Source organism: Megascapheus bottae, chromosome 23 (genome assembly GCF_031878675.1).
Source record: "Megascapheus bottae isolate mThoBot1 chromosome 23, mThoBot2.hap1, whole genome shotgun sequence".
Lineage (NCBI taxonomy): Eukaryota > Metazoa > Chordata > Mammalia > Rodentia > Geomyidae > Megascapheus > Megascapheus bottae.
The window spans coordinates 30,822,420-30,840,254 of NC_143531.1; the positions used below are offsets into that span (position 1 = coordinate 30,822,420).

Genomic DNA, 17,835 nt, shown 5'->3' on the forward strand with positions numbered 1-17,835 from the left:
GGGTATGTCTTAGACCAGGAATATTTGATGCTTATGATACAGAGAAAATGGTCTTTATTTATAAATTAATACAGAGTCCATTGCTTGAATTCAAGACTATTTTATTTATAAACGGTAAAAATCCATTTCACGACAGGAAAAGTAGCTGGTTTAATAACTGTGTATCTTCAGAACATCTTATCAGATACATATCCATTCAACTAAAATAATAGGTATTGTATTCTAATATCAAGATTTGGAGTAGAAGGATTAATATATATTACATGGCTTTAAAATGTTTGGATAAGATCTTCTCTTTGGTCTAGTGGTAGAGTGCTTACCCAGCATGCATGATGACCCAGATTTGATTCCTTGGTACCAAATACATAGAAAAGACAGAAGGGGTGCTGTGGCTCAAGTAGTTGAGCAATAGCCTTGAGGAAAGTACAAAGACAATACTCAGGCCCTGAATTCAAGGCCCAGGACTGAAAAAAAAAAAAGAAAGATCTTCTCTTAGTAAGTTGGTTGATGTTCATGGGAGAGGGTGAGAAACCTTTGGCACAATGGTCACAAAAGGCTGTCAGTGGATACTGGATTAGGTAATCATGAGAACCACCTCAACTTCATAGATGAAATAATCCAGAATAGTTCCAATTTCTTGTTAGTCATGTACAGTTTACCAGATAGTATGTCTTCTTTGACTTGTATGAAAATAGTTGTTGCTGAAATATATTCATGTTGCCAAAAGAGCTATTAGACTGGTTTGTCTTAAAAGGTACAGAGAAATTTATACCATTTATATGATTTGTACACTCATGTATTACTTTCCAGCACATCAGGTTTCTCTAGTAGCCATAGGTCTGATTTTGGTTGCTTCCATTCATCTCCAAGCAGTGTGTTAAAACGTATAGGCTTGAAATATTCTAGACGATGGCTGAAAGCAAAAGAAAGGAAGGTGGGAAGTGGAATCAATTGTGTATTTTTGAAAGAGTGGTCCTGATGTGGTACTTACTTTGCCACAGCTGTTATAGAACAAATACCAAAGATAAGATGTGTTCTAATTTTCTCACTCTGGCTATGAAACATTTAGCTCTGAAAATATTCACTCATTTCTCAATGCTACAAATACTTCCCTCATAAATGGAAAGGAATATACAATAACTATCAAAGCCTAACTCATTCTACCCAGCTTTAAATTAGTCACACACTACATTCACCATGGTGGTCCATGCCTACAATCTTAGGACTTAAATGGCTGAGGTGTGAAGCCAGCACCGTGGCTCATGCCTGTAATCCTAGCTATTCAGGAGGCTGAGATCTGAGGATTACGATACAAAGCCAGCCTGGGCACTACAGTCCTTGAGACTCTTACATCCAATTAACTTGCCAAAAACTTGAAGTGGTGCTGTGGCTCAAAGAGTAGGTAGCCTAGAGCTGAAGAGCTCAGGGACAACGCCCAGGCCCAGAGTTCAAGTCCCACAACAGACAAAAAAAGAAGATGGTGTCCTGTGCCCAGGATGCAAGGGCAGGAACATCAATCAACTGTGGGGTACTGCTCAATAAGACATGTCAGGCCCTTCTGGGTGTCCAGATGCAGCAGATTGTCCTGGACATACTGAGTATGCCAAAGGGCCCTCAAACAGAAACTAGAGTTTCCTCCAGGGCATCATATAGCTGAACCTTCAGGTTGGGAGACCCTCAACGCAATCCACGAAGCATTCCTAAGGCTGACCAGGGGCTGTATTCTGCTAGGCAGCTGTTCCAGGAACAAGGAGACAAGACTCAATTGTAAAAAATGTGAGAAGAGAACTTGATTTCAAGGCCCTTTGCCTCTCTAGGAGTTAGTATTTTTGTAGTAACTCCATAGGTGTAAGTTCCAGAATTACCACAAATAATATGACAAATATGATGGAGCCATACTGCCTCTATCATGCATTTATAATGCACTCAAAATTACTTTCAGCTGAAACACTAATGTTCTTATTCATATGACGGTACCAAGAGAAGAGAATTACAGACATAAATTATAGGTATACATTCTATTTGAGCAAAGAATAGGATTTATTGACCGTTTCATTTACACCAGAAAAAAAAAAAAAACACTATTTCTCTGACCATTTATTGCTGGAAGGGTTCAGAAATTTGAAGCCACATTTTCCTATCAGTTGACACAAAACTGACCTGAAAAACTATGCACTTTGCTGCTGATGGTCCACAGTTGAGGTGTAGAGGATTCGGAGGTCTGTCAAGGGCTAGAAGGCCCTTCCTGGTGCTTGTATACATCATCTTCCGTAATTAAAAAGGATCACTACTATTCTAGTAGGAATTAATTTCTAAAAGATTCCGTGGCTGTACATAACATACTTACAAGTCAGGTTCTTGTCCTTCTTGCAGTTCATGCCGAGGCACAGGGTAAAGGGCTTCATAGCATCTTTTACCTTCTGATCCATGAATTGCAAATGCGTTGAATTTTGTCACATTTGGTGGAAAATAAGCCCAAGGTAGATAAGCTTTGCCTTTCCATTTCGTCTCTTCTCTGGACACTTCGAATGATAAAGCTAGTTCTTGCTGCAACAGTAATATGTGAAATACAAAGTAAATTCAGACCTACGCTTTTCAAAACATGTGTTACTTGTATACTTAAGGATTTCTCTTTCATATTTTTACTTACTTTCCACACATTTCTTCTTCCAGAGAGCAAAAGCACCAAATGCTGTCCATGGCTGTCAAAATTAAGGTTTCTCATTTAAGTGCAAGAGAAACAATTTTTTTTCCTTGCTATTTCCAAATCTGGAATTTATGTTTTGCAGCTAAGTTTCCAAGTGAATAAAAGAGGCAATACAAACATTGGATAATTACAGGAAGAGACATCGTGTTCATTTACTTGAGAATGGCATCCTCAAGTTCACCAAAGACAATTGCTGTCAAGCCATAAAGTTTCATGTGCTAAGATTTTTTTTCACACCCATTAAATATAAAGTATATGCAATACTTCATTTGTAAAATGACACAGAATATGAAAAGAAACAATGGGGAGATCTGGAGTTTATAATAAAATACGAATTCAAAAAATAAAGTCTCCTAAGAGAAGCTGGGACGAATTTCCAATCTGAATGTAAAACTTTAACTGCGGGCTACGTAGGAGAAAGCCACCCTGAGGCTCATCAGGAATGTAGAAAGTAGGTAATACAGACTTAAACAATCTACAAGGTAGAGATTTTAAAACATTTTGCTTCTCACACAAACAACCTTGACCTGTTTCTGCTTGTGTTTTCTTAGTTTTCTATAGTTTAGCTTTGTTCAGTCACTGATGTCACGTTTTAAAAGAAACATAACATATTCTCAAAAGCAAACTAGTTAAAATACATAATTTGGTTGCTCATATTTGTAATCCTCCCTACTAATGAGTCTGAGATCTAAGGATCAGGGTTCAAAGCCAGCCCAAGCAGAAAATTCCTTGAGACTCTTATCTTCAATTAACCACCAAAAAGGTGAAAATGAAGCTGTGGCTCAAAGTGGTAGAATTCTACCCTTGAGCAAAAAACTAGAGGGACAGCGCCCAAGCCCTGAGTACAAACCCCATGAACTACAAAAAAAAAAGGTAGGATTTTTAAATGAAGCTTTAGAAATAAAGGAATAATGTTTTTTTTTTCCATTTAAAACATTGTCTTTATGGTGACCTACCTTAATTACAGGACCTACCTATATTACAGGAATATATGACCTGAAGCAAAACCATGATTCCTAAATATCTTGATATATACTATTTGAGTATATATCTTGATATATACTACTCAGAGGATTAAAAATTTTTCAATGTATTAATTTACATACAGTGGCTACTGTGTAGTTTCTTAACAAAAGATCTAATTATTATATTTACCTAGTGCTAAGTTATCACTTTATGAAAAAAAACTAAGATTATCATCTGGTAAAATAACTAAGATTCAAACCTGAGAGTTTGGCAAATTCTTGTTATTCAAAAGAACTATAAATTGTTTGTCTTAGCTGTCTCATCAACATTATGTGAACATAATCAATAGTTGACATGCCCTTACTTTTTGGGAAGTTTATAAGAATTCATCACAGTTTTAAGATTTTGGAATGTTAAATGATGACATATAAAGATATATAAGTTGTCTTCTTAAAACAGTAATAGCAGACTAGATTTTCAACACTAAACTTGGAAACAAGGTTTAAAGAAAATAAAATGATAACTAAAACTTCATTTAACTCAATTACTTAAGGCTCTCTGTCCAGTCTATTAAGGAACAATGGCTCTTAAATAGTGATACCAATGGGAAGGTAGGTGGCATTTAAAGTGAATAGTGACAATACATAGAAAATTTTCATTTATTAAGTAGAGTTTAAGGTTAATATTTTTAATAAGTGTAGGAATATCTATGATTTAATTTTTATTCTTGTCATTTACTGTAAAATGACAGAGCATATGCCTCCAAGCCAGATAATGAATAAAGGAATGCATGTTTGCATATGCAATTATGAAGTATATAAAATTAAAACTTAACCTAGGCATTTAAAAATCCCCTAAAAGAAACATTTTCATAAGCTAGTTACATTAGTTATACTTGTAATCTCTTTTATTTAATAAAGACTTTATATAATAAAGACTAAATAATGGAGGAAACAGTATCTTACAATCATTTTTTATTTTGGAAAAAATTATCCTCATGCTTATCACAAACACTATCTACATAAGTAAATTGAAATCATCAAAATAATATCCTTAAAATTTTGGAATATATACTCTTCACATATTCTAAATGTCTTAAATATGATTAAAGCAAGTAATTCAGAATAATCCAAATTAATACTCTATGCAGCTGGAAGTGGGCTTTACATTAACTATATGATTTGTACCTAAGAAATCATGGACCAATGATTAAGTTTCTTTATACTTACGGACAAAGTTCAACTTCTAAATACTGCTCAGTTACATCATTTAAGAAAAATGCTTCCACAACTTTTGAAAAAAGAGATACAAAATAAATTTTATTTACTTTCAATAATTAACAATTTATGAAGAAATAAAGAATACAAAATTAATAGATTTTTTAATTGTCATACTGTGCCCAGTAAAAAATAAAGCAAGACAAGGAGCTAAACTTGAAAGAAATGTCTAGGAAATTAGTTTTCATCCCTTTTCCCCACATTAGATTGCCATAATTAAAAAGATTTACAAAGTCTAATGTTGGTGAGGTCAGGAGTAAGCATTAACATATAGTGTCTCAGCCAGTTATTTTCTTCTAGGAATTTATACTAAGGAAACAAATCAGACAGCTAGGGAAAGTAATTCCGTATAGTTTAACTTATCAAAGTACTGCTAAAAACTTGGAAATGAAGCCAGCATCGGGAGCTTACGCCTGTAATCCAAACTATTCAGGAGGCTGAGAACTGAGGATCACGGTTCAAAGCCATCTTCAGCAAGAAAGTATGGCAGACTCTTATCTCCAATTAACCATCAGAAAACCCAGAGGTGGTGCTGTGGTAGGGCAGTAGCCTTGAGCTGAAGAACTCTGGGACAGAGTTCAAGCCCCACAAACTAATAAAAAAAAAAATTAGAAATGACTATAATTATCTCTGATATCATAAATAAAACTATTGTCAGGACAGGTGATAATTAAATTATGGAATGTATGTATTCCATATAATAGAGTACATCCCCCAAAATCAAAAATATTGTTAAATATTTACTGGCATGGAAAGATGCCCATATTTATAAGCAGGCCGCAAAGCAGCAGCCAAATGTGCATGAAACTGAACAGTGCACATGTGCATGTGACTATACATATGTAAAAAATAGGCCAAAATTGTAAGACTGAGCCAGGTGGTAGTGGCTCAAGCCTGTAACCCTAGCTACTTGAGAGAGTGAAAAATAGAGGATGACAGTTTCAGTCTAGTCTGGGAAGGAACATCCATCAGACTCCAGGGAATCTGTATGAGGTGGTACACACTGGTTATCCCAGAAATGATAGGAAGCATAAAACAGGTGGATTACAGCCCAGGCGCATGCTAGGGTAGAAAGTAAGACTGTACCTTAAAAATAACAAGGCTAGGCGCTGGTGGCTCATCCCTGTAATCTTGGCCACTCAAGTGTCTATAATCTGAGGATCGGGTTCTAATTCAGGCCATATAGAAGAGTCCTCAAGATTTTATACTCCAAATAAATATCACCACCACCACCATCACAACAAAAATCGAGTGATAGAAAGCCAGCTGTGGGCAAGGCTAAAGTAAGATTATTTCAGAAAGATAAATCTGACAGCTTGCTTATGGTACAGTACAAGGGGAGCTTAGAATAAATCTGAAACCAGGTAATGATGTCTTCTACTCTTGTTTTGATATGTAGAATTATTTTCTGGTACAAAGTAAAACTAAATTTCATGTAGGAATACTACAGCAAGTAATAAGTAAAATAGTCCAAAACATCTATAAACAATGTTTATAAGGTAAAAGTGGTAATTTAAGAATATTTAATGACAAAGAGGGTACGTGTGCTGATTTCTTAAATCAGTTATATATGTAAAGAAAAGGAATATGGAAACAACTTACACTTGTGGATTTGTCATCACTATTTTTACTCCTCCAGTTGCACACAGAATTCATATAGGAAATGGGGATAAAGCTATGGTAAGAGTTTGGTGGAACTATCAGAAACTGCATATACCAGATGCCTAGAAGCACTCACTTAACAGACAAAACAGCAACTGTATAATTACAGGAGGTAATTATTATAAAGGGATTTAGGTTTGCTTACCTTCATAGTTCCAGAGCTCATTGAAAGGTATTCCTGGCTTTCCAAGTGGGGCAGGAGGGTCATTGAAAAGTGGAGCACTGATTTGCATCATCACACCTCCCTCATCTGGACACAGCCCAACAGACACTGGCTCATGCTGCACGGGAAAACTGTCCCAAGTGTGTTCAATTTTAAAATCCATGATGACTTTCTAAGGAAGAAGCAAACAGTACACAAAGCCCTTTAGGTTTTTTGTTTTTTTTCTTTAATGTCAAATCGCAAACAGGAAAGGGACAGAATGACAAAAGCTTCCTAGCAGACAGTCATCTGTGTGGTGTGGCAAATCATGCACTCAAATTCTAATGCTGGAAGACTTCATGTAGATCAAGCTCCTGAATCTTCCTAGGGAGCACCAAAATCACCTCAAGCTTTATGATTAAATCTACGACAGAAACATCAATGCATTTAACTAAAACTGTAAGTCCACGAGTGTGTATTATTTTATGCTTTGTCATTTTATTAACTAGTAAGAAGATATCTGAATTACAGAATCCTTTCAGAATCAAAATATTGATGACAAAATCTTTACTTTAAAACGTTTGATCATATTAAAAAATATACAAAGCATCAGCCTCCTTCCCCACACCAAAAAGGAGCCTTCTCACAGATCAATAGCAGTCTGGAGAAAACTCTGTACCTCGTATTTCAAAACTGACTTTTATTGTCTTGTGGGCTCCTAGAAATCAGTAAGGAAACGATTAACACACCAACAGAAAAATGGGTAAGAAATAAGAACAATTAGCTTCCAAGAAAGAGAAATGAAAACTAAAACAGAAAGTTTTCACTTATTTGATAAGAAACAAGAAGTCTGGTAACAAACACACTGTGCAATGAGGACATTAGGAAAGGCACAGACCGCTGCTACGATATACTGGTCCACCCTCTGAGAGGTGCAACACACCAGTATCTATCAACATAAAAATGTAAATGCCCATTGACCCAATAATTCTAGCTTTACTGGTGATATCTGGACAAAATCAAAATGAGACAGCAGAAGGATAGTTGTGGTTGCATTATTTAGAACAAAATATTCGAATTAAATGTCCTATAAGGATGACTCTAAGGAAAATTTGCTATCTTATACAATGAAATACTGCCTAGTGATTAAAATGAGCAAAGAAGTTCTGTGAGTACATGCACATTACACTGTGACATAACAAACATAAGGTGCAGAAAACATGGAATAAACAGCAAGCTAACTTGCACACATACTTATGATGAACACACATACAAATGCAAAGAAGCAAGTGTAACAATCCACCTACATACCAGTGGTGCGCACAGCTTGCTTTTCTATAGGATAAAGCTGTCTCAGACACGGAGGAAGAGACTTACTAGATCACTTTTCCTTCCACTATTTGATTTCTTTTTTTTTTTTGTCGTTCATGGACTTGAACTCTGAGCCTGGTGTTGTCCCTGAGCTCTTCAGCTCAAGGCGACGGCCACAGCACCGCTTCCCAACTGTTTGACTTTTCAACCGTGAGGAATGTGCCCTACTATCTAAGAACAGCCCGTTTTCAAGGATAAATCTCTTACGCAGCAGAAAGACTGCGCATTTCCAAACTCTCGGGACAAATATTATCACGGGCTCTCTCGCTGGTCTTTCTTAAAGCCGGGCGCGGGCTGCTCGTGCCTGCAATCCTAGCCGCTCCGGAGGCTGACGTGTGAGGGTCGTGGCTCCCAGGCAGCTCGGGCGGGAAGGTGCCTGGGCCTCCCGGGCCTGGCGCTGTGCTCCAGGGGCAAAGCTCCGGCCCTGAGAGAAGGAGCCCAGGCCGGGACAGGCGACGTGAATCCAGAGAGAGTCGTGACGTTATTTCTCTACCTCTTCACTTCTGGAAATTAACTCTGCCCACGAGAAGCAAAGAAGGTGACTGTCCACCACCGCCTTTCGGGGCGGGGAGGCCGCAGAGCCGAGGAAGCGCGCAGAAGAAAAGCACGTGTCCACGCTCAAAAGACCTGCTCTGCGGGCTTCCGGTCGTCGTCAAAGTTGCGAGGACACATCCAGAACTCTTCCGCAGACGGAAACCTGGCTTTCCTCCAGCCGCCCCTCCGAGGAGCCCCGGCGGGGCGCGCCCAGCCACAGCCGCGCCCGCCCCGGACCGCCGCGCCGCCCGCCGGCCGCCCGCCCCGCCCGCCCGGATCTGCGCGCCCGCCCACTGCGGGAAACCCAGCCAATAGCGTGCGAGTTCCGCGTAGCGCGATGACGTCGGCGCGGCGCTCCGTGATGACGCAGGCGGCGTCGCCGTCTCCACGGAGCCGTCCCGGGCACGGGTTTCAAAGTCGCGGGGCGCGCCGAGTGGACTTCCGCCGCCGGCCCCGGGCTCCGCGCGGTCCTGGCCTCGGCCCCCGGCCCCGCGGGGGCCGCCGCCGCCGGGCTCCTCGCCGGCTCCGCCGCCGACGCCCCGTGTGGGGCGACCCTGGGGTGGCGAGCCCGCGCCGCGCGGCCCCGCGGCGGCCGGCTGAGGTGACCCGCGGCGCCCGGCGTTCGGAGCTGCGGGGCGGGACGGCGGGAGCCGAGGCTCGGGGTTACTCGCACGGCCCTTCGTTCCGGGGAGCAGAGGCCATGACCGCCCGGAGCTCCAGCGGCGGCCCCGCGGCCGCGGACGCCGCCTCCCCGGGGGACCCAAGTAAGCCCGCGCGCTCCGTTCCCGGGGGCGGCGTTGCCGGGGCCCCGCGCGCCCGCCTCGTCCCGGGCCGTCCGGGGAACTTGACGTGTGCGTGGCAGTGCGGGCGAGCACGCAGTCCCCCCACAGAGCCCTGGCGGACGCCAGCCGGCCCCAGCCACCGGGGTGGGGGAGCCCAGCGCCCGTGCCCGGCCGCGGCAGGACGGCCCCGCCCTGCGGGGGAACGAGCGCCTCGGGCTGCCCGAGCGAGCCACCCCAGCTGACTCTGTACGAGTCGTTTTGCTCTTAGGGAACTATTGAGTCAGCGCCAAAATAGGTAGAAGGTTTAGAATAATGTCCGACCCCGTGTGCTAAAATACTGAGTGCGACAGGTGTGTGAATTACTACGCTGTGGTCCAGCTTGAAACTTGAAAGTGTCAGTAAGGATGGATACCTTGTAGAAAGAACTGTGAAGGTAATCCCAGGTAACATGGAAGGGACGAGGAAAATGTCCCAAAGACTTTTGACACAAGGTTGTTTTGGATGGAATATACAGGGTTAAAAAGGCCCCTGAACCATTTGCACAAGAACTGCTGGAAGAAACCCAGTGCTTGGACAGCGAGATCCCATCCTCACATGGTGAGCCTAGTCTGGCTGTCTGAGGAACTGAGTGCCGTTGGATGACTACTGTCCTGATCCTGATCCATTAAAGATGGATGCGAGGAGATGGAAAGATAAAGACATTTGGGAGAAAGAGGAAAAGAAGACAGTTCAGGTTTTTGAGTTGAGCAGATGGGAAGGTAAAATCAAAGATGATAAGTTCCTTTTACTTGTTAGGCGTGTACCCTTGGACAAGTTTCTTAGCTTCTCTGCTCTTGTTTTATGAATATAAACACAGTAATCATTGTGAACTTGAATAAGATGATGCAAATAGGGGCCAGGAGTTTGGCCTACTGGTAGTGTGCTTGCTTAGCATGCATGAAGACCCAGGTTCAATTCCTTGGTACCCCACGTACATATCAAAAAGCCGGAAGTGATGCTGAGGCTCAAGTGGTAGAGTGCTAGCCTTGAGAAAGCCCAAGGACAGTGCTCAAGCCCTGAGCTCAAGCCCAGGACTGGCAAAATAAAAAAAAATAAAATAAAATAAAGATGATGCAAATAAGACCTTACATACCCATATCTAGTTCACATGGCGTGCATGTGCTGACTAAAGCATTGACACTCTTTCTCAGGCTCAAAGTGGAAATAACCACTCTCTGTGGATGACTGGTATGACATTGAGAAGTGTAACTAGGGTAGGGAGAGAGGGAGGTTTCATGGATAAAGTTGAGGTCCAGTGTGGACCACCGTGAAGTCTGAGTTCTTTACTACCCAACAGCACAGTACATCCTTACTGTCTTGAGCGAGTGATTGCCACGGTGACCAGGATTTCTCTCAAATGTCAATATAAGTTTTTCTTTTTTTTCTTTTTTTGTGGCTCCTGCCTGTAGTATACCTATCTACTCAGGAGGCTGACCTGGTTCCATCATTTTGTGCCTGTGGTTGCAGAGCCAGTCATTTCATGAAGGCTGGGAAAGACTCTGAGAGAAAGGTAGAGACAGGTGAAAGAGGAAGGGAGAGGGAAAGATGGTTTCCTAACCAAGTTTGTAGGCCCCTAAGGCTTCATTTACGATCAAGACTATAGCAAAAAAAAAAAAAAGTGTTAAATTCTACCTGTCCTCATAAAAACATTTTAATTATGATAGTGAAAAGCTAAAATTTATTCTTGTGTTATTCCAGTTTCCAAGGGAAAGATTTTAACATTTTCTTAGTAAGCCATGATACTTGTACCCATGATACTTGTTATATTTCTTGTAGATATCCATTATATTAAGAAGTCTTCTGTAGCCAGGCAAGGTGGCTCATGCCTGTAATCCTGGTTACTCAGGAGGCTGAGATCTGAGGATCGCAGCTCAAAGCCAGCCCAGGCACTAAAAACAGTGAGATTTTTATCTCCACTTAATCACTAGAATATGGGAAGTGGGGCTGTGGTTCAAGGGGTAGGGCAGTAAGCTCTGGGCTGAAGAGCTCAGGGACAATGCCCAGGCCCCAGGGGTAGGATGGTAGCCTTGAGCTGAAGAGCTCAGGGACAGTGCCCAGGCTCAGAGTTTAAGCCTCATGACTCACCCCCCCCCTAAAAAAAAAAAGTCTTCTAATCTTACTTTGCTGAACTTTATCATAAATATTTCTTGAAATGCATCAAATGCTTTTTTAAGTGTTTGAGATAATGTATCTTTGACTCTGTTTTCTAGGTCTATTTTCTATTTCTTCTGAGATGGTCCTGAATAACCCTGTGCATTTAAGTTTAGATTTACTGGGCTTTGCTAACATTGCATAGATTTGTAGTGTCAGGCTTGTTTCTGGTGTGGGCTTACCTAGCCTAAAAGTCCAAATCCAAAATCCTGCACAATTTAAAATTTTTTCATTGCTAACACATGATGAGTTTGGAGAATATTTGGACTACTGATTTTCAAATTAGAAATGCTCAGGAGGAAAGTATACAGATATTTTAAAATCTGAAAATTTATAGAGGTCTGGAACACTTCCAGTCCCAAGTGTTCGTATAGGGGATACTCAGCCGATGAGCTGTTGAAGCCATAGACTGCATGGTAGGCAAGTTATGGGATATATCACCTTTAAACTACTGTTGAGATCAAAATATTTATTTTGTAATTCCTCAAGATACTCAAGGGCTATTTAAAAGTGATTTCTTCCATATGTGTGGAGGATTTCTTACTCCTCTCTCTAGTCTTTTGGTTCCTTATTGTAGTTTGTGCTTTACCTGATAATACGTTTTTTGTCTTGAAAGTTAGTCTTGCTTTAGTGAGAGCAAGTAATGAATTTTAAATGTCCAAAATGATCTTGAAAGAATATGTATTTATATAGTTTGTTGGTTGATATGTTCTGTATTTTTTTCATTTTCTTAGTGTGAATAAAAATATTTTCTCATATTTACTTAAAGCTCTTAGCTTTATTCCAGACCTCCTTTTTTCCAGACCTCCTGACACTCTCTTTTATTTGGTTTCTTTGTCTTGACATTTCTCCTCAATGTAGAGGGGTATTCTGAAGGAATTAAAAACTGATTTTAAGATTTATGAAGAATGTGACTATAACTATCCAAATCTTTTTTGGTTCCTAAAAAAAGTGTGTGTAGTATTTATTTCTTACTTGGTCAACCTGAGGAACAGGCTAGGAGACACTAAGTATTCAAATTGAGGAAAGCAGAAAAATTTGGTTCTTTTTAGCTGTTTTTTCAGAATACAAAATAGCCTAAGTTTAAGTTCTAAAATTGTCTATTGAAATGGATGGCTCTTAATTTGAAAAGCAGTAACAACCATTTTCATCGGATAATCAGGAGCAATTATTATTTCTTTAATTGTTTAAACATAGAACATTACCTAGTGAACTCAAATTGTTTTTTTTCATGATGTGTTTCAGATGAAGAATTAAATGAAGTCCTTACACATCATCAAATGGAAAATATTTCTCAATTCTCAACTAAACAGGTACATACTTAAATACATTCTACTTGGGATTATTTTCATGTGAAGTTGAATTCTGAGTTTTTTTTACACCTTTGATTGTTATAATGACAAAGCTTATTTTCACTTAAATTGTTTTTCTGTAGAAAAATTTTCCCCCGAGTTAGAACTGATATTATGATCACAAAATGATAAGTTCTAAAGTGAAAATTCATTCCAGTTTGAAATACACTAACTTGTTTCTGAAAATGCATCTAGCTGCAAGCTGTAACTCCCATAATTCTTAGGAATGATGGCATGGCTTGAGAATGTAGGAAGAGCAGAAGCTATTAGTAAAGAGACTGAAAGCTAAGAACGTATGGAAAACCTATGGCCAACTTTGTACTAAATGGAGAAAAATTTAAAGCAGTCCCTCTAAAATACATATTGAGGCAAGAGTGTGTCACTTTCACAACAATAAGACATGATGAAATAAAAATAGAAATAACAGAAAAAGTCAAATTTTTCATGTTTGCGGATGATATGATTCTATCCTTAAAACACCTTAAAAACTGTACACACACAAAAACAGAACATACTGTAGTACATATAAAATCAATATAAAAAATTGTTCTTTAACATCAGCAATATACAGAGAAATAAATCAGGAAAACTACCTAAGGTGGTAAAAGAAACTGCAGTAGAAAGTATAAAACATTGAAAAAGAAATTAAGACACTGAAAATGGGAAGTCTTCTAATGTCCATGTCTAACTAACCGTGGTAGGCTCCCGAAAGCAAGCTATTATTTAATGCCATCTCCATCCAAGCTCCAGTTAGCTTCACAGTGGTAGAAAAATTAAACCTCATATTTCTATAGAAGCACAGAAGATCCTGAAGAGCCAAAGCAATCCTGTGCAACAAATAACAATGAAGAGTTAACACAACCCTTGACTTCAAGTACACTACCATAGTGATAAAACAGCACACTATTGGCACAAAAACAGACATGTAAACCAGTGGAACGAACCAAGACTTTGTAAATGAGCCATACCATTTCAGACATCAGAATTTTGACAAAGGAACCAACAGCTTATGTAGGAGAAAAATAACCTATTGAACAATGGTGCTGAGACAGTGAATATCTACAAGCAAAAGACAAGCTAGATTACTCTCACCTGTACTAAAACCAATTCAGAATGGTATCAAAGGTCTTCATGTGATGCCTGAAGTTTTGAAAGCAAAGGGAAAACACTGGAAGACAAAAACATAGACAGGAACTTCCAGAATAGAACTTTTAATAGCTCAGCAAATAAGAGCAAAGACTGACAGATGGGAGTTGTATCAAACTAGAGATTCTGAATAGCAAAGAAAACAGTTATTAGAATGAAGAGACAGCTTACAGAGTAGGAAAAAATCTTAACAGCTATTTATCTGGCACAGATTAATAACCAGAGTATATAAACAACTAAAAAACCTAAACATCAGAACAGCCAATAATCCAAATAATAGATGGGCAAACAAATTGAATAGTCCAGATGGCCAATATGTAATAAAGAAAAATTCTTCATATTTCTAACATGTGAGCCATTCCTATAGTTCATTTCTTCATATTTCTAATTTACCATGAGTGTATAACGATGTATAGGTGTTAAATTTACCAAATGCATCTCAATTTCATAGTTGATTTTTTTCTCATTTTGAATTATATCGCTCGCTGTAATTTATAATATAAAAATCTGAATTGCACTTAATTTTAAACCACTGTCCCTTTTGGCTAGAATCAGGAGAAAATGTTTTAAAATACATTTTTTTTTTTTTGTAGAAAGTTGTCCTCAAAGGAGATGGAGTTGACACATTAATAAACTCAGTCACTGACCAAAGGTAAAGTATTACCAAAAGCATCATTTTCTTAGTTATTTTATCAATGACAGAATTCCTTTAACCTTATGATCTTCTCTAGTTTAGCTTCAATGCTTTTGCTTTTTATTTCATTGGTAAGAAAATACCATAGAGTTTGTAATAATGGGTCACAGTGGTGTCTTTTCCTGATCCCTCAGGAAATAGTAGTACCTGGAAACATTTTAATTTACTACAACAAAATCTGTGGAAAGTGAGGGTGCCACTGGAGTGTTAGAGGTTAGAGGCTACATACTTTTAAATATCCTGTAATATGCAAACTATCCTACTCTGCTGCATACACACAATTAAGACATTTTCCTGTCAAAATGTTAATTGTGCCAAGATTTAAAAGATGTGCATAAAGCTGATAACCAGTGGTTCATACCTGTAATCATAGCTCCTCAGAAAGCTAAAACCTAAAAGATTGTGGTTTGAGACCATCTCAAGAAGAAATTCCTTGAGATTCTATTTCCACAATGCTAGACTAGAGATAGGGTTGCAGTGGTAGTGGACTATCAGCACAAAAAGCCCAGCAAGTGCAGGAACCCCTGAGTTGAAGGCCTAGTGCACATACAGGCACACATACCATTTGGGGAAAAAGGGCAAAACACTGTTATACATTAATAACTCTTTTTACTTGTTATTTATTAAACTGAATGGAGCTCTCCATATGCTATGTGTTTCCTTTAGCTTTTTAGCTCTTCTTATTACGGAATATGATACACATCTGGAAGCACTAAATGAACAGCTAAAATATTATCAGGTATGACATAACTATTAAACTTCTATGTTTTGAGAAGGAAAAGTAATACAGAATCCTAATTTTTTAAAGCATTAATGAATTGATGAATTGAAAAATGTTTGCCATAATATATAATCATACGTATGTGTTTAAAGATCATCCTTAGTTTTATTATTTTAGTTCAGTATTTTCTTGTTCTGGCAGAAGTTTCTCTTAGTTGTGTAGAAGAATCTCTTAATGACATTGTTCTTTGCTTATATGTCTTCCTCTCTAGTAGACTATCTCAGATCCTTTCAGACCTCGTGTGTTATTCTCTTTCCTTCTTCATTTATCATTTGCACAACAAACTTTTCTCTAACAGACATCTTTGACTTAAGTTTTTGAGATATTCTTGATCTAATGTATGCTTAAACTATCTTGGCTTCTTGTCTAGAATCTTTAGTCATGGAGTTTAAGAATGAAGGGAATGCCGGGCACGGTGGCTCACGCCTGTAATCCTAGCTATTCAGGAGGCTGAGATCTGAGGATCAAGGTTCAAAGCCAGCCAGGGCACAAAACGACCTGAGACTCTTATCTCCAATTAACCAGAGAAAATGGAAAGTGGGGCTTGGCTCAAGAGTAGGATGGTATCCTTGAGCTGAAGAGCTCGAGACAGTGCCCAGGCCCAGGGATAGGGCCATAGCCTTAAGCTGAAAGAGCTTAGGCGAGCTCAGAACCAAGACCCCAGGACGCACCAAAAAAAAAAAAAAAAAAAAAGGAATAAAGAAGCTGATGGAGCTATTGTTACAGAGAGACGGATCCAGGGGCCCAATACTTCTGATCCTAGGCACACGGAAGCTGGAATGGGAGCATAGAATCATTCGGGGCAGGGTACAGACTGGGTTTCAGTAAACTTGATTTGTCAAATATAACTAGTACTTGTAATACATTTCTTTCAACTGAATGTCTTTTATATTAGAAATTCTCCCCAGAATTTCTAATGCAATACAATAGAAGCATTCCTTAGCTAGAACTTAACATGTCTCAAGCTAAGCCCTCCAGTGGTGATGATAGCTCTGTATTTGGATTAATTCAGTAAAGTAAGGACAGCAAAGTGACATCTGTGTACATGGAAGGCAAGTAATGGCTATAAAAACAACTCCTGAGATTAGTTTTCTCTGGATAATGCTGTAAGAGTGGCTGTCTCTAAGCACTTTTTTCTCTTCTCTTGGTACATAGACATAGTATGGTCTGTTCCTCAGCTGCTTATTTTTTTGTTTTGTTTTGTCTTGTCGTGGGGCTTGAACTCTGGGTCTAGGCGCTGTTCCTGATTCCTACCCCTTGAGCCACAGTGCACTTCCAGTTTTCTGGTGGCTAATTGGAGATAAGAGTCTCATTCTTTTTTTCTTTTCTTTTTTCTTTGCCTTGAATTCAGGGCCTGAGCACTGTCCTTGGTCTTTCTCAAGGCTAGAGCTCTGCCACTTGAGCCACAGCACCATTTCTGACTTTTTTCTATGTATGTGGTACCGAGGAATCAAACCCAGGTCTTCATGCATGCTAGTCAAGCACTCTACCACTAAGCTAAACTCCCAGCCCCAAGAGTTTCACATTCTTTAGTGCCTGAGTTGGTTTTGAATGGCCATCCTCAGATCTCAGCCTCCTGAGTAGGTAGGATGACGGGTGTGAGCCATTGCACCCAGCTTTAGCTGCTTGTTGCAGTGACAAAATGCCTTTGAGAAATCCACTTAAAGGGGGAAACGTTTGTTGTGCTTCATGGTTTTAGAGGTTCGCATTCAAGGTCAGCTGGCTCCATTGCTTGGGTTTGAGGCATAGCTGAGTGCCATGGAAATAGGAACATGTGGAAGTGAGTGCTCAGTGTGTGGTAGCCAGACAGAAGGAAACAAGACCCCGCAGAGGGAGATGCACGCACGCACGCACACACGCACACACGCACACACGCACACACGCACACAAAGGGGGAGGGGTAAGCAGAGGCAAAAGAAGAGGGGAAAAGAGGGAGAGAGGAGGGGAGGAAAGCAAACCAAAGACAAAATATGGCCTTCAAAATCTGGCCCTCCAGTTAGTTTTTCCATTACATTGTAGACTTTCATTACCCAGGTTATTCCTCTAATATATAAACTTATAAAGTGAACCAGAAATTTAAAAACAGTCATTTCTTTAAATTTCTGTTTCTATTTATCATAATCCAGTGTGGTTCTTTTTTGTTTTGTTGTGGTTTTTTTTTTCCAGTCCTGGGCTTGAACTCAGGGCCTGAGCAATATTCTTGGGATTTCTCAAGGCTAAAGCTCTACCAC

The 17,835-nt window shown here is 39.6% G+C and overlaps 2 protein-coding genes across 7 annotated transcripts in view; one reads left to right on the forward strand and one right to left on the reverse strand.

Annotated features, from left to right (window-relative positions):
• Nucleotides 1-6: 6 nt before the first annotated feature.
• C23H4orf33 (chromosome 23 C4orf33 homolog) lies at nucleotides 7-8,255 on the reverse strand. 3 transcript variants are annotated; one of them, XM_090356950.1, is made up of 6 exons: nucleotides 8,132-8,255; nucleotides 6,758-6,947; nucleotides 4,903-4,963; nucleotides 2,651-2,702; nucleotides 2,348-2,547; nucleotides 7-913 (listed from the first exon to the last, which is right to left on the reverse strand). In XM_090356950.1, the coding sequence occupies exons 2-6, from the start codon at nucleotides 6,936-6,938 to the stop codon at nucleotides 793-795; spliced, it is 615 nt and encodes a 204-aa protein (XP_090213076.1). In that variant the 5' UTR covers nucleotides 6,939-6,947; nucleotides 8,132-8,255; the 3' UTR covers nucleotides 7-792. The 3 variants fall into 3 exon arrangements, with proteins under 3 accessions (XP_090213076.1, XP_090213075.1, XP_090213074.1); XM_090356949.1 differs by having other exon boundaries at nucleotides 8,066-8,255; XM_090356948.1 differs by having other exon boundaries at nucleotides 8,062-8,255.
• A 977-nt stretch (nucleotides 8,256-9,232) lies between these two features.
• Nucleotides 9,233-17,835, forward strand: part of Sclt1 (sodium channel and clathrin linker 1) — a 58,055-nt gene continuing 49,452 nt past the window's right edge. For 2 of the 4 annotated variants that reach the window (XM_090356953.1, XM_090356954.1), the window contains exon 1: nucleotides 15,488-15,562. Coding sequence is in view for 2 of the 4 variants with exons in the window: in XM_090356951.1 (XP_090213077.1) it covers nucleotides 9,360-9,423; nucleotides 12,877-12,944; nucleotides 14,723-14,781; nucleotides 15,490-15,562 (264 nt within the window). In the remaining 2 variants the exon portion in view is untranslated. Of the gene's footprint in view, nucleotides 9,424-12,876; nucleotides 12,945-14,722; nucleotides 14,782-15,487; nucleotides 15,563-17,835 lie in introns of those variants that run through there. The other 2 variants (XM_090356951.1, XM_090356952.1) reach the window with 2 other exon arrangements.

Coding starts and splice junctions, on each gene's coding strand:
- C23H4orf33 (XM_090356950.1), bottom strand. CDS start 6,938: ATGGATTTTAAAATTGAACACACTTGGGACAGTTTTCCCGTGCAGCAT. Junction 2,548..2,650: donor GAAGAAGAAATGTGTGGAAA/GTAAGTAAAAAT, acceptor TTACTGTTGCAG/CAAGAACTAGCTTTATCATT. Junction 914..2,347: donor GAAGGACAAGAACCTGACTT/GTAAGTATGTTA, acceptor TTTTGCTTTCAG/CCATCGTCTAGAATATTTCA.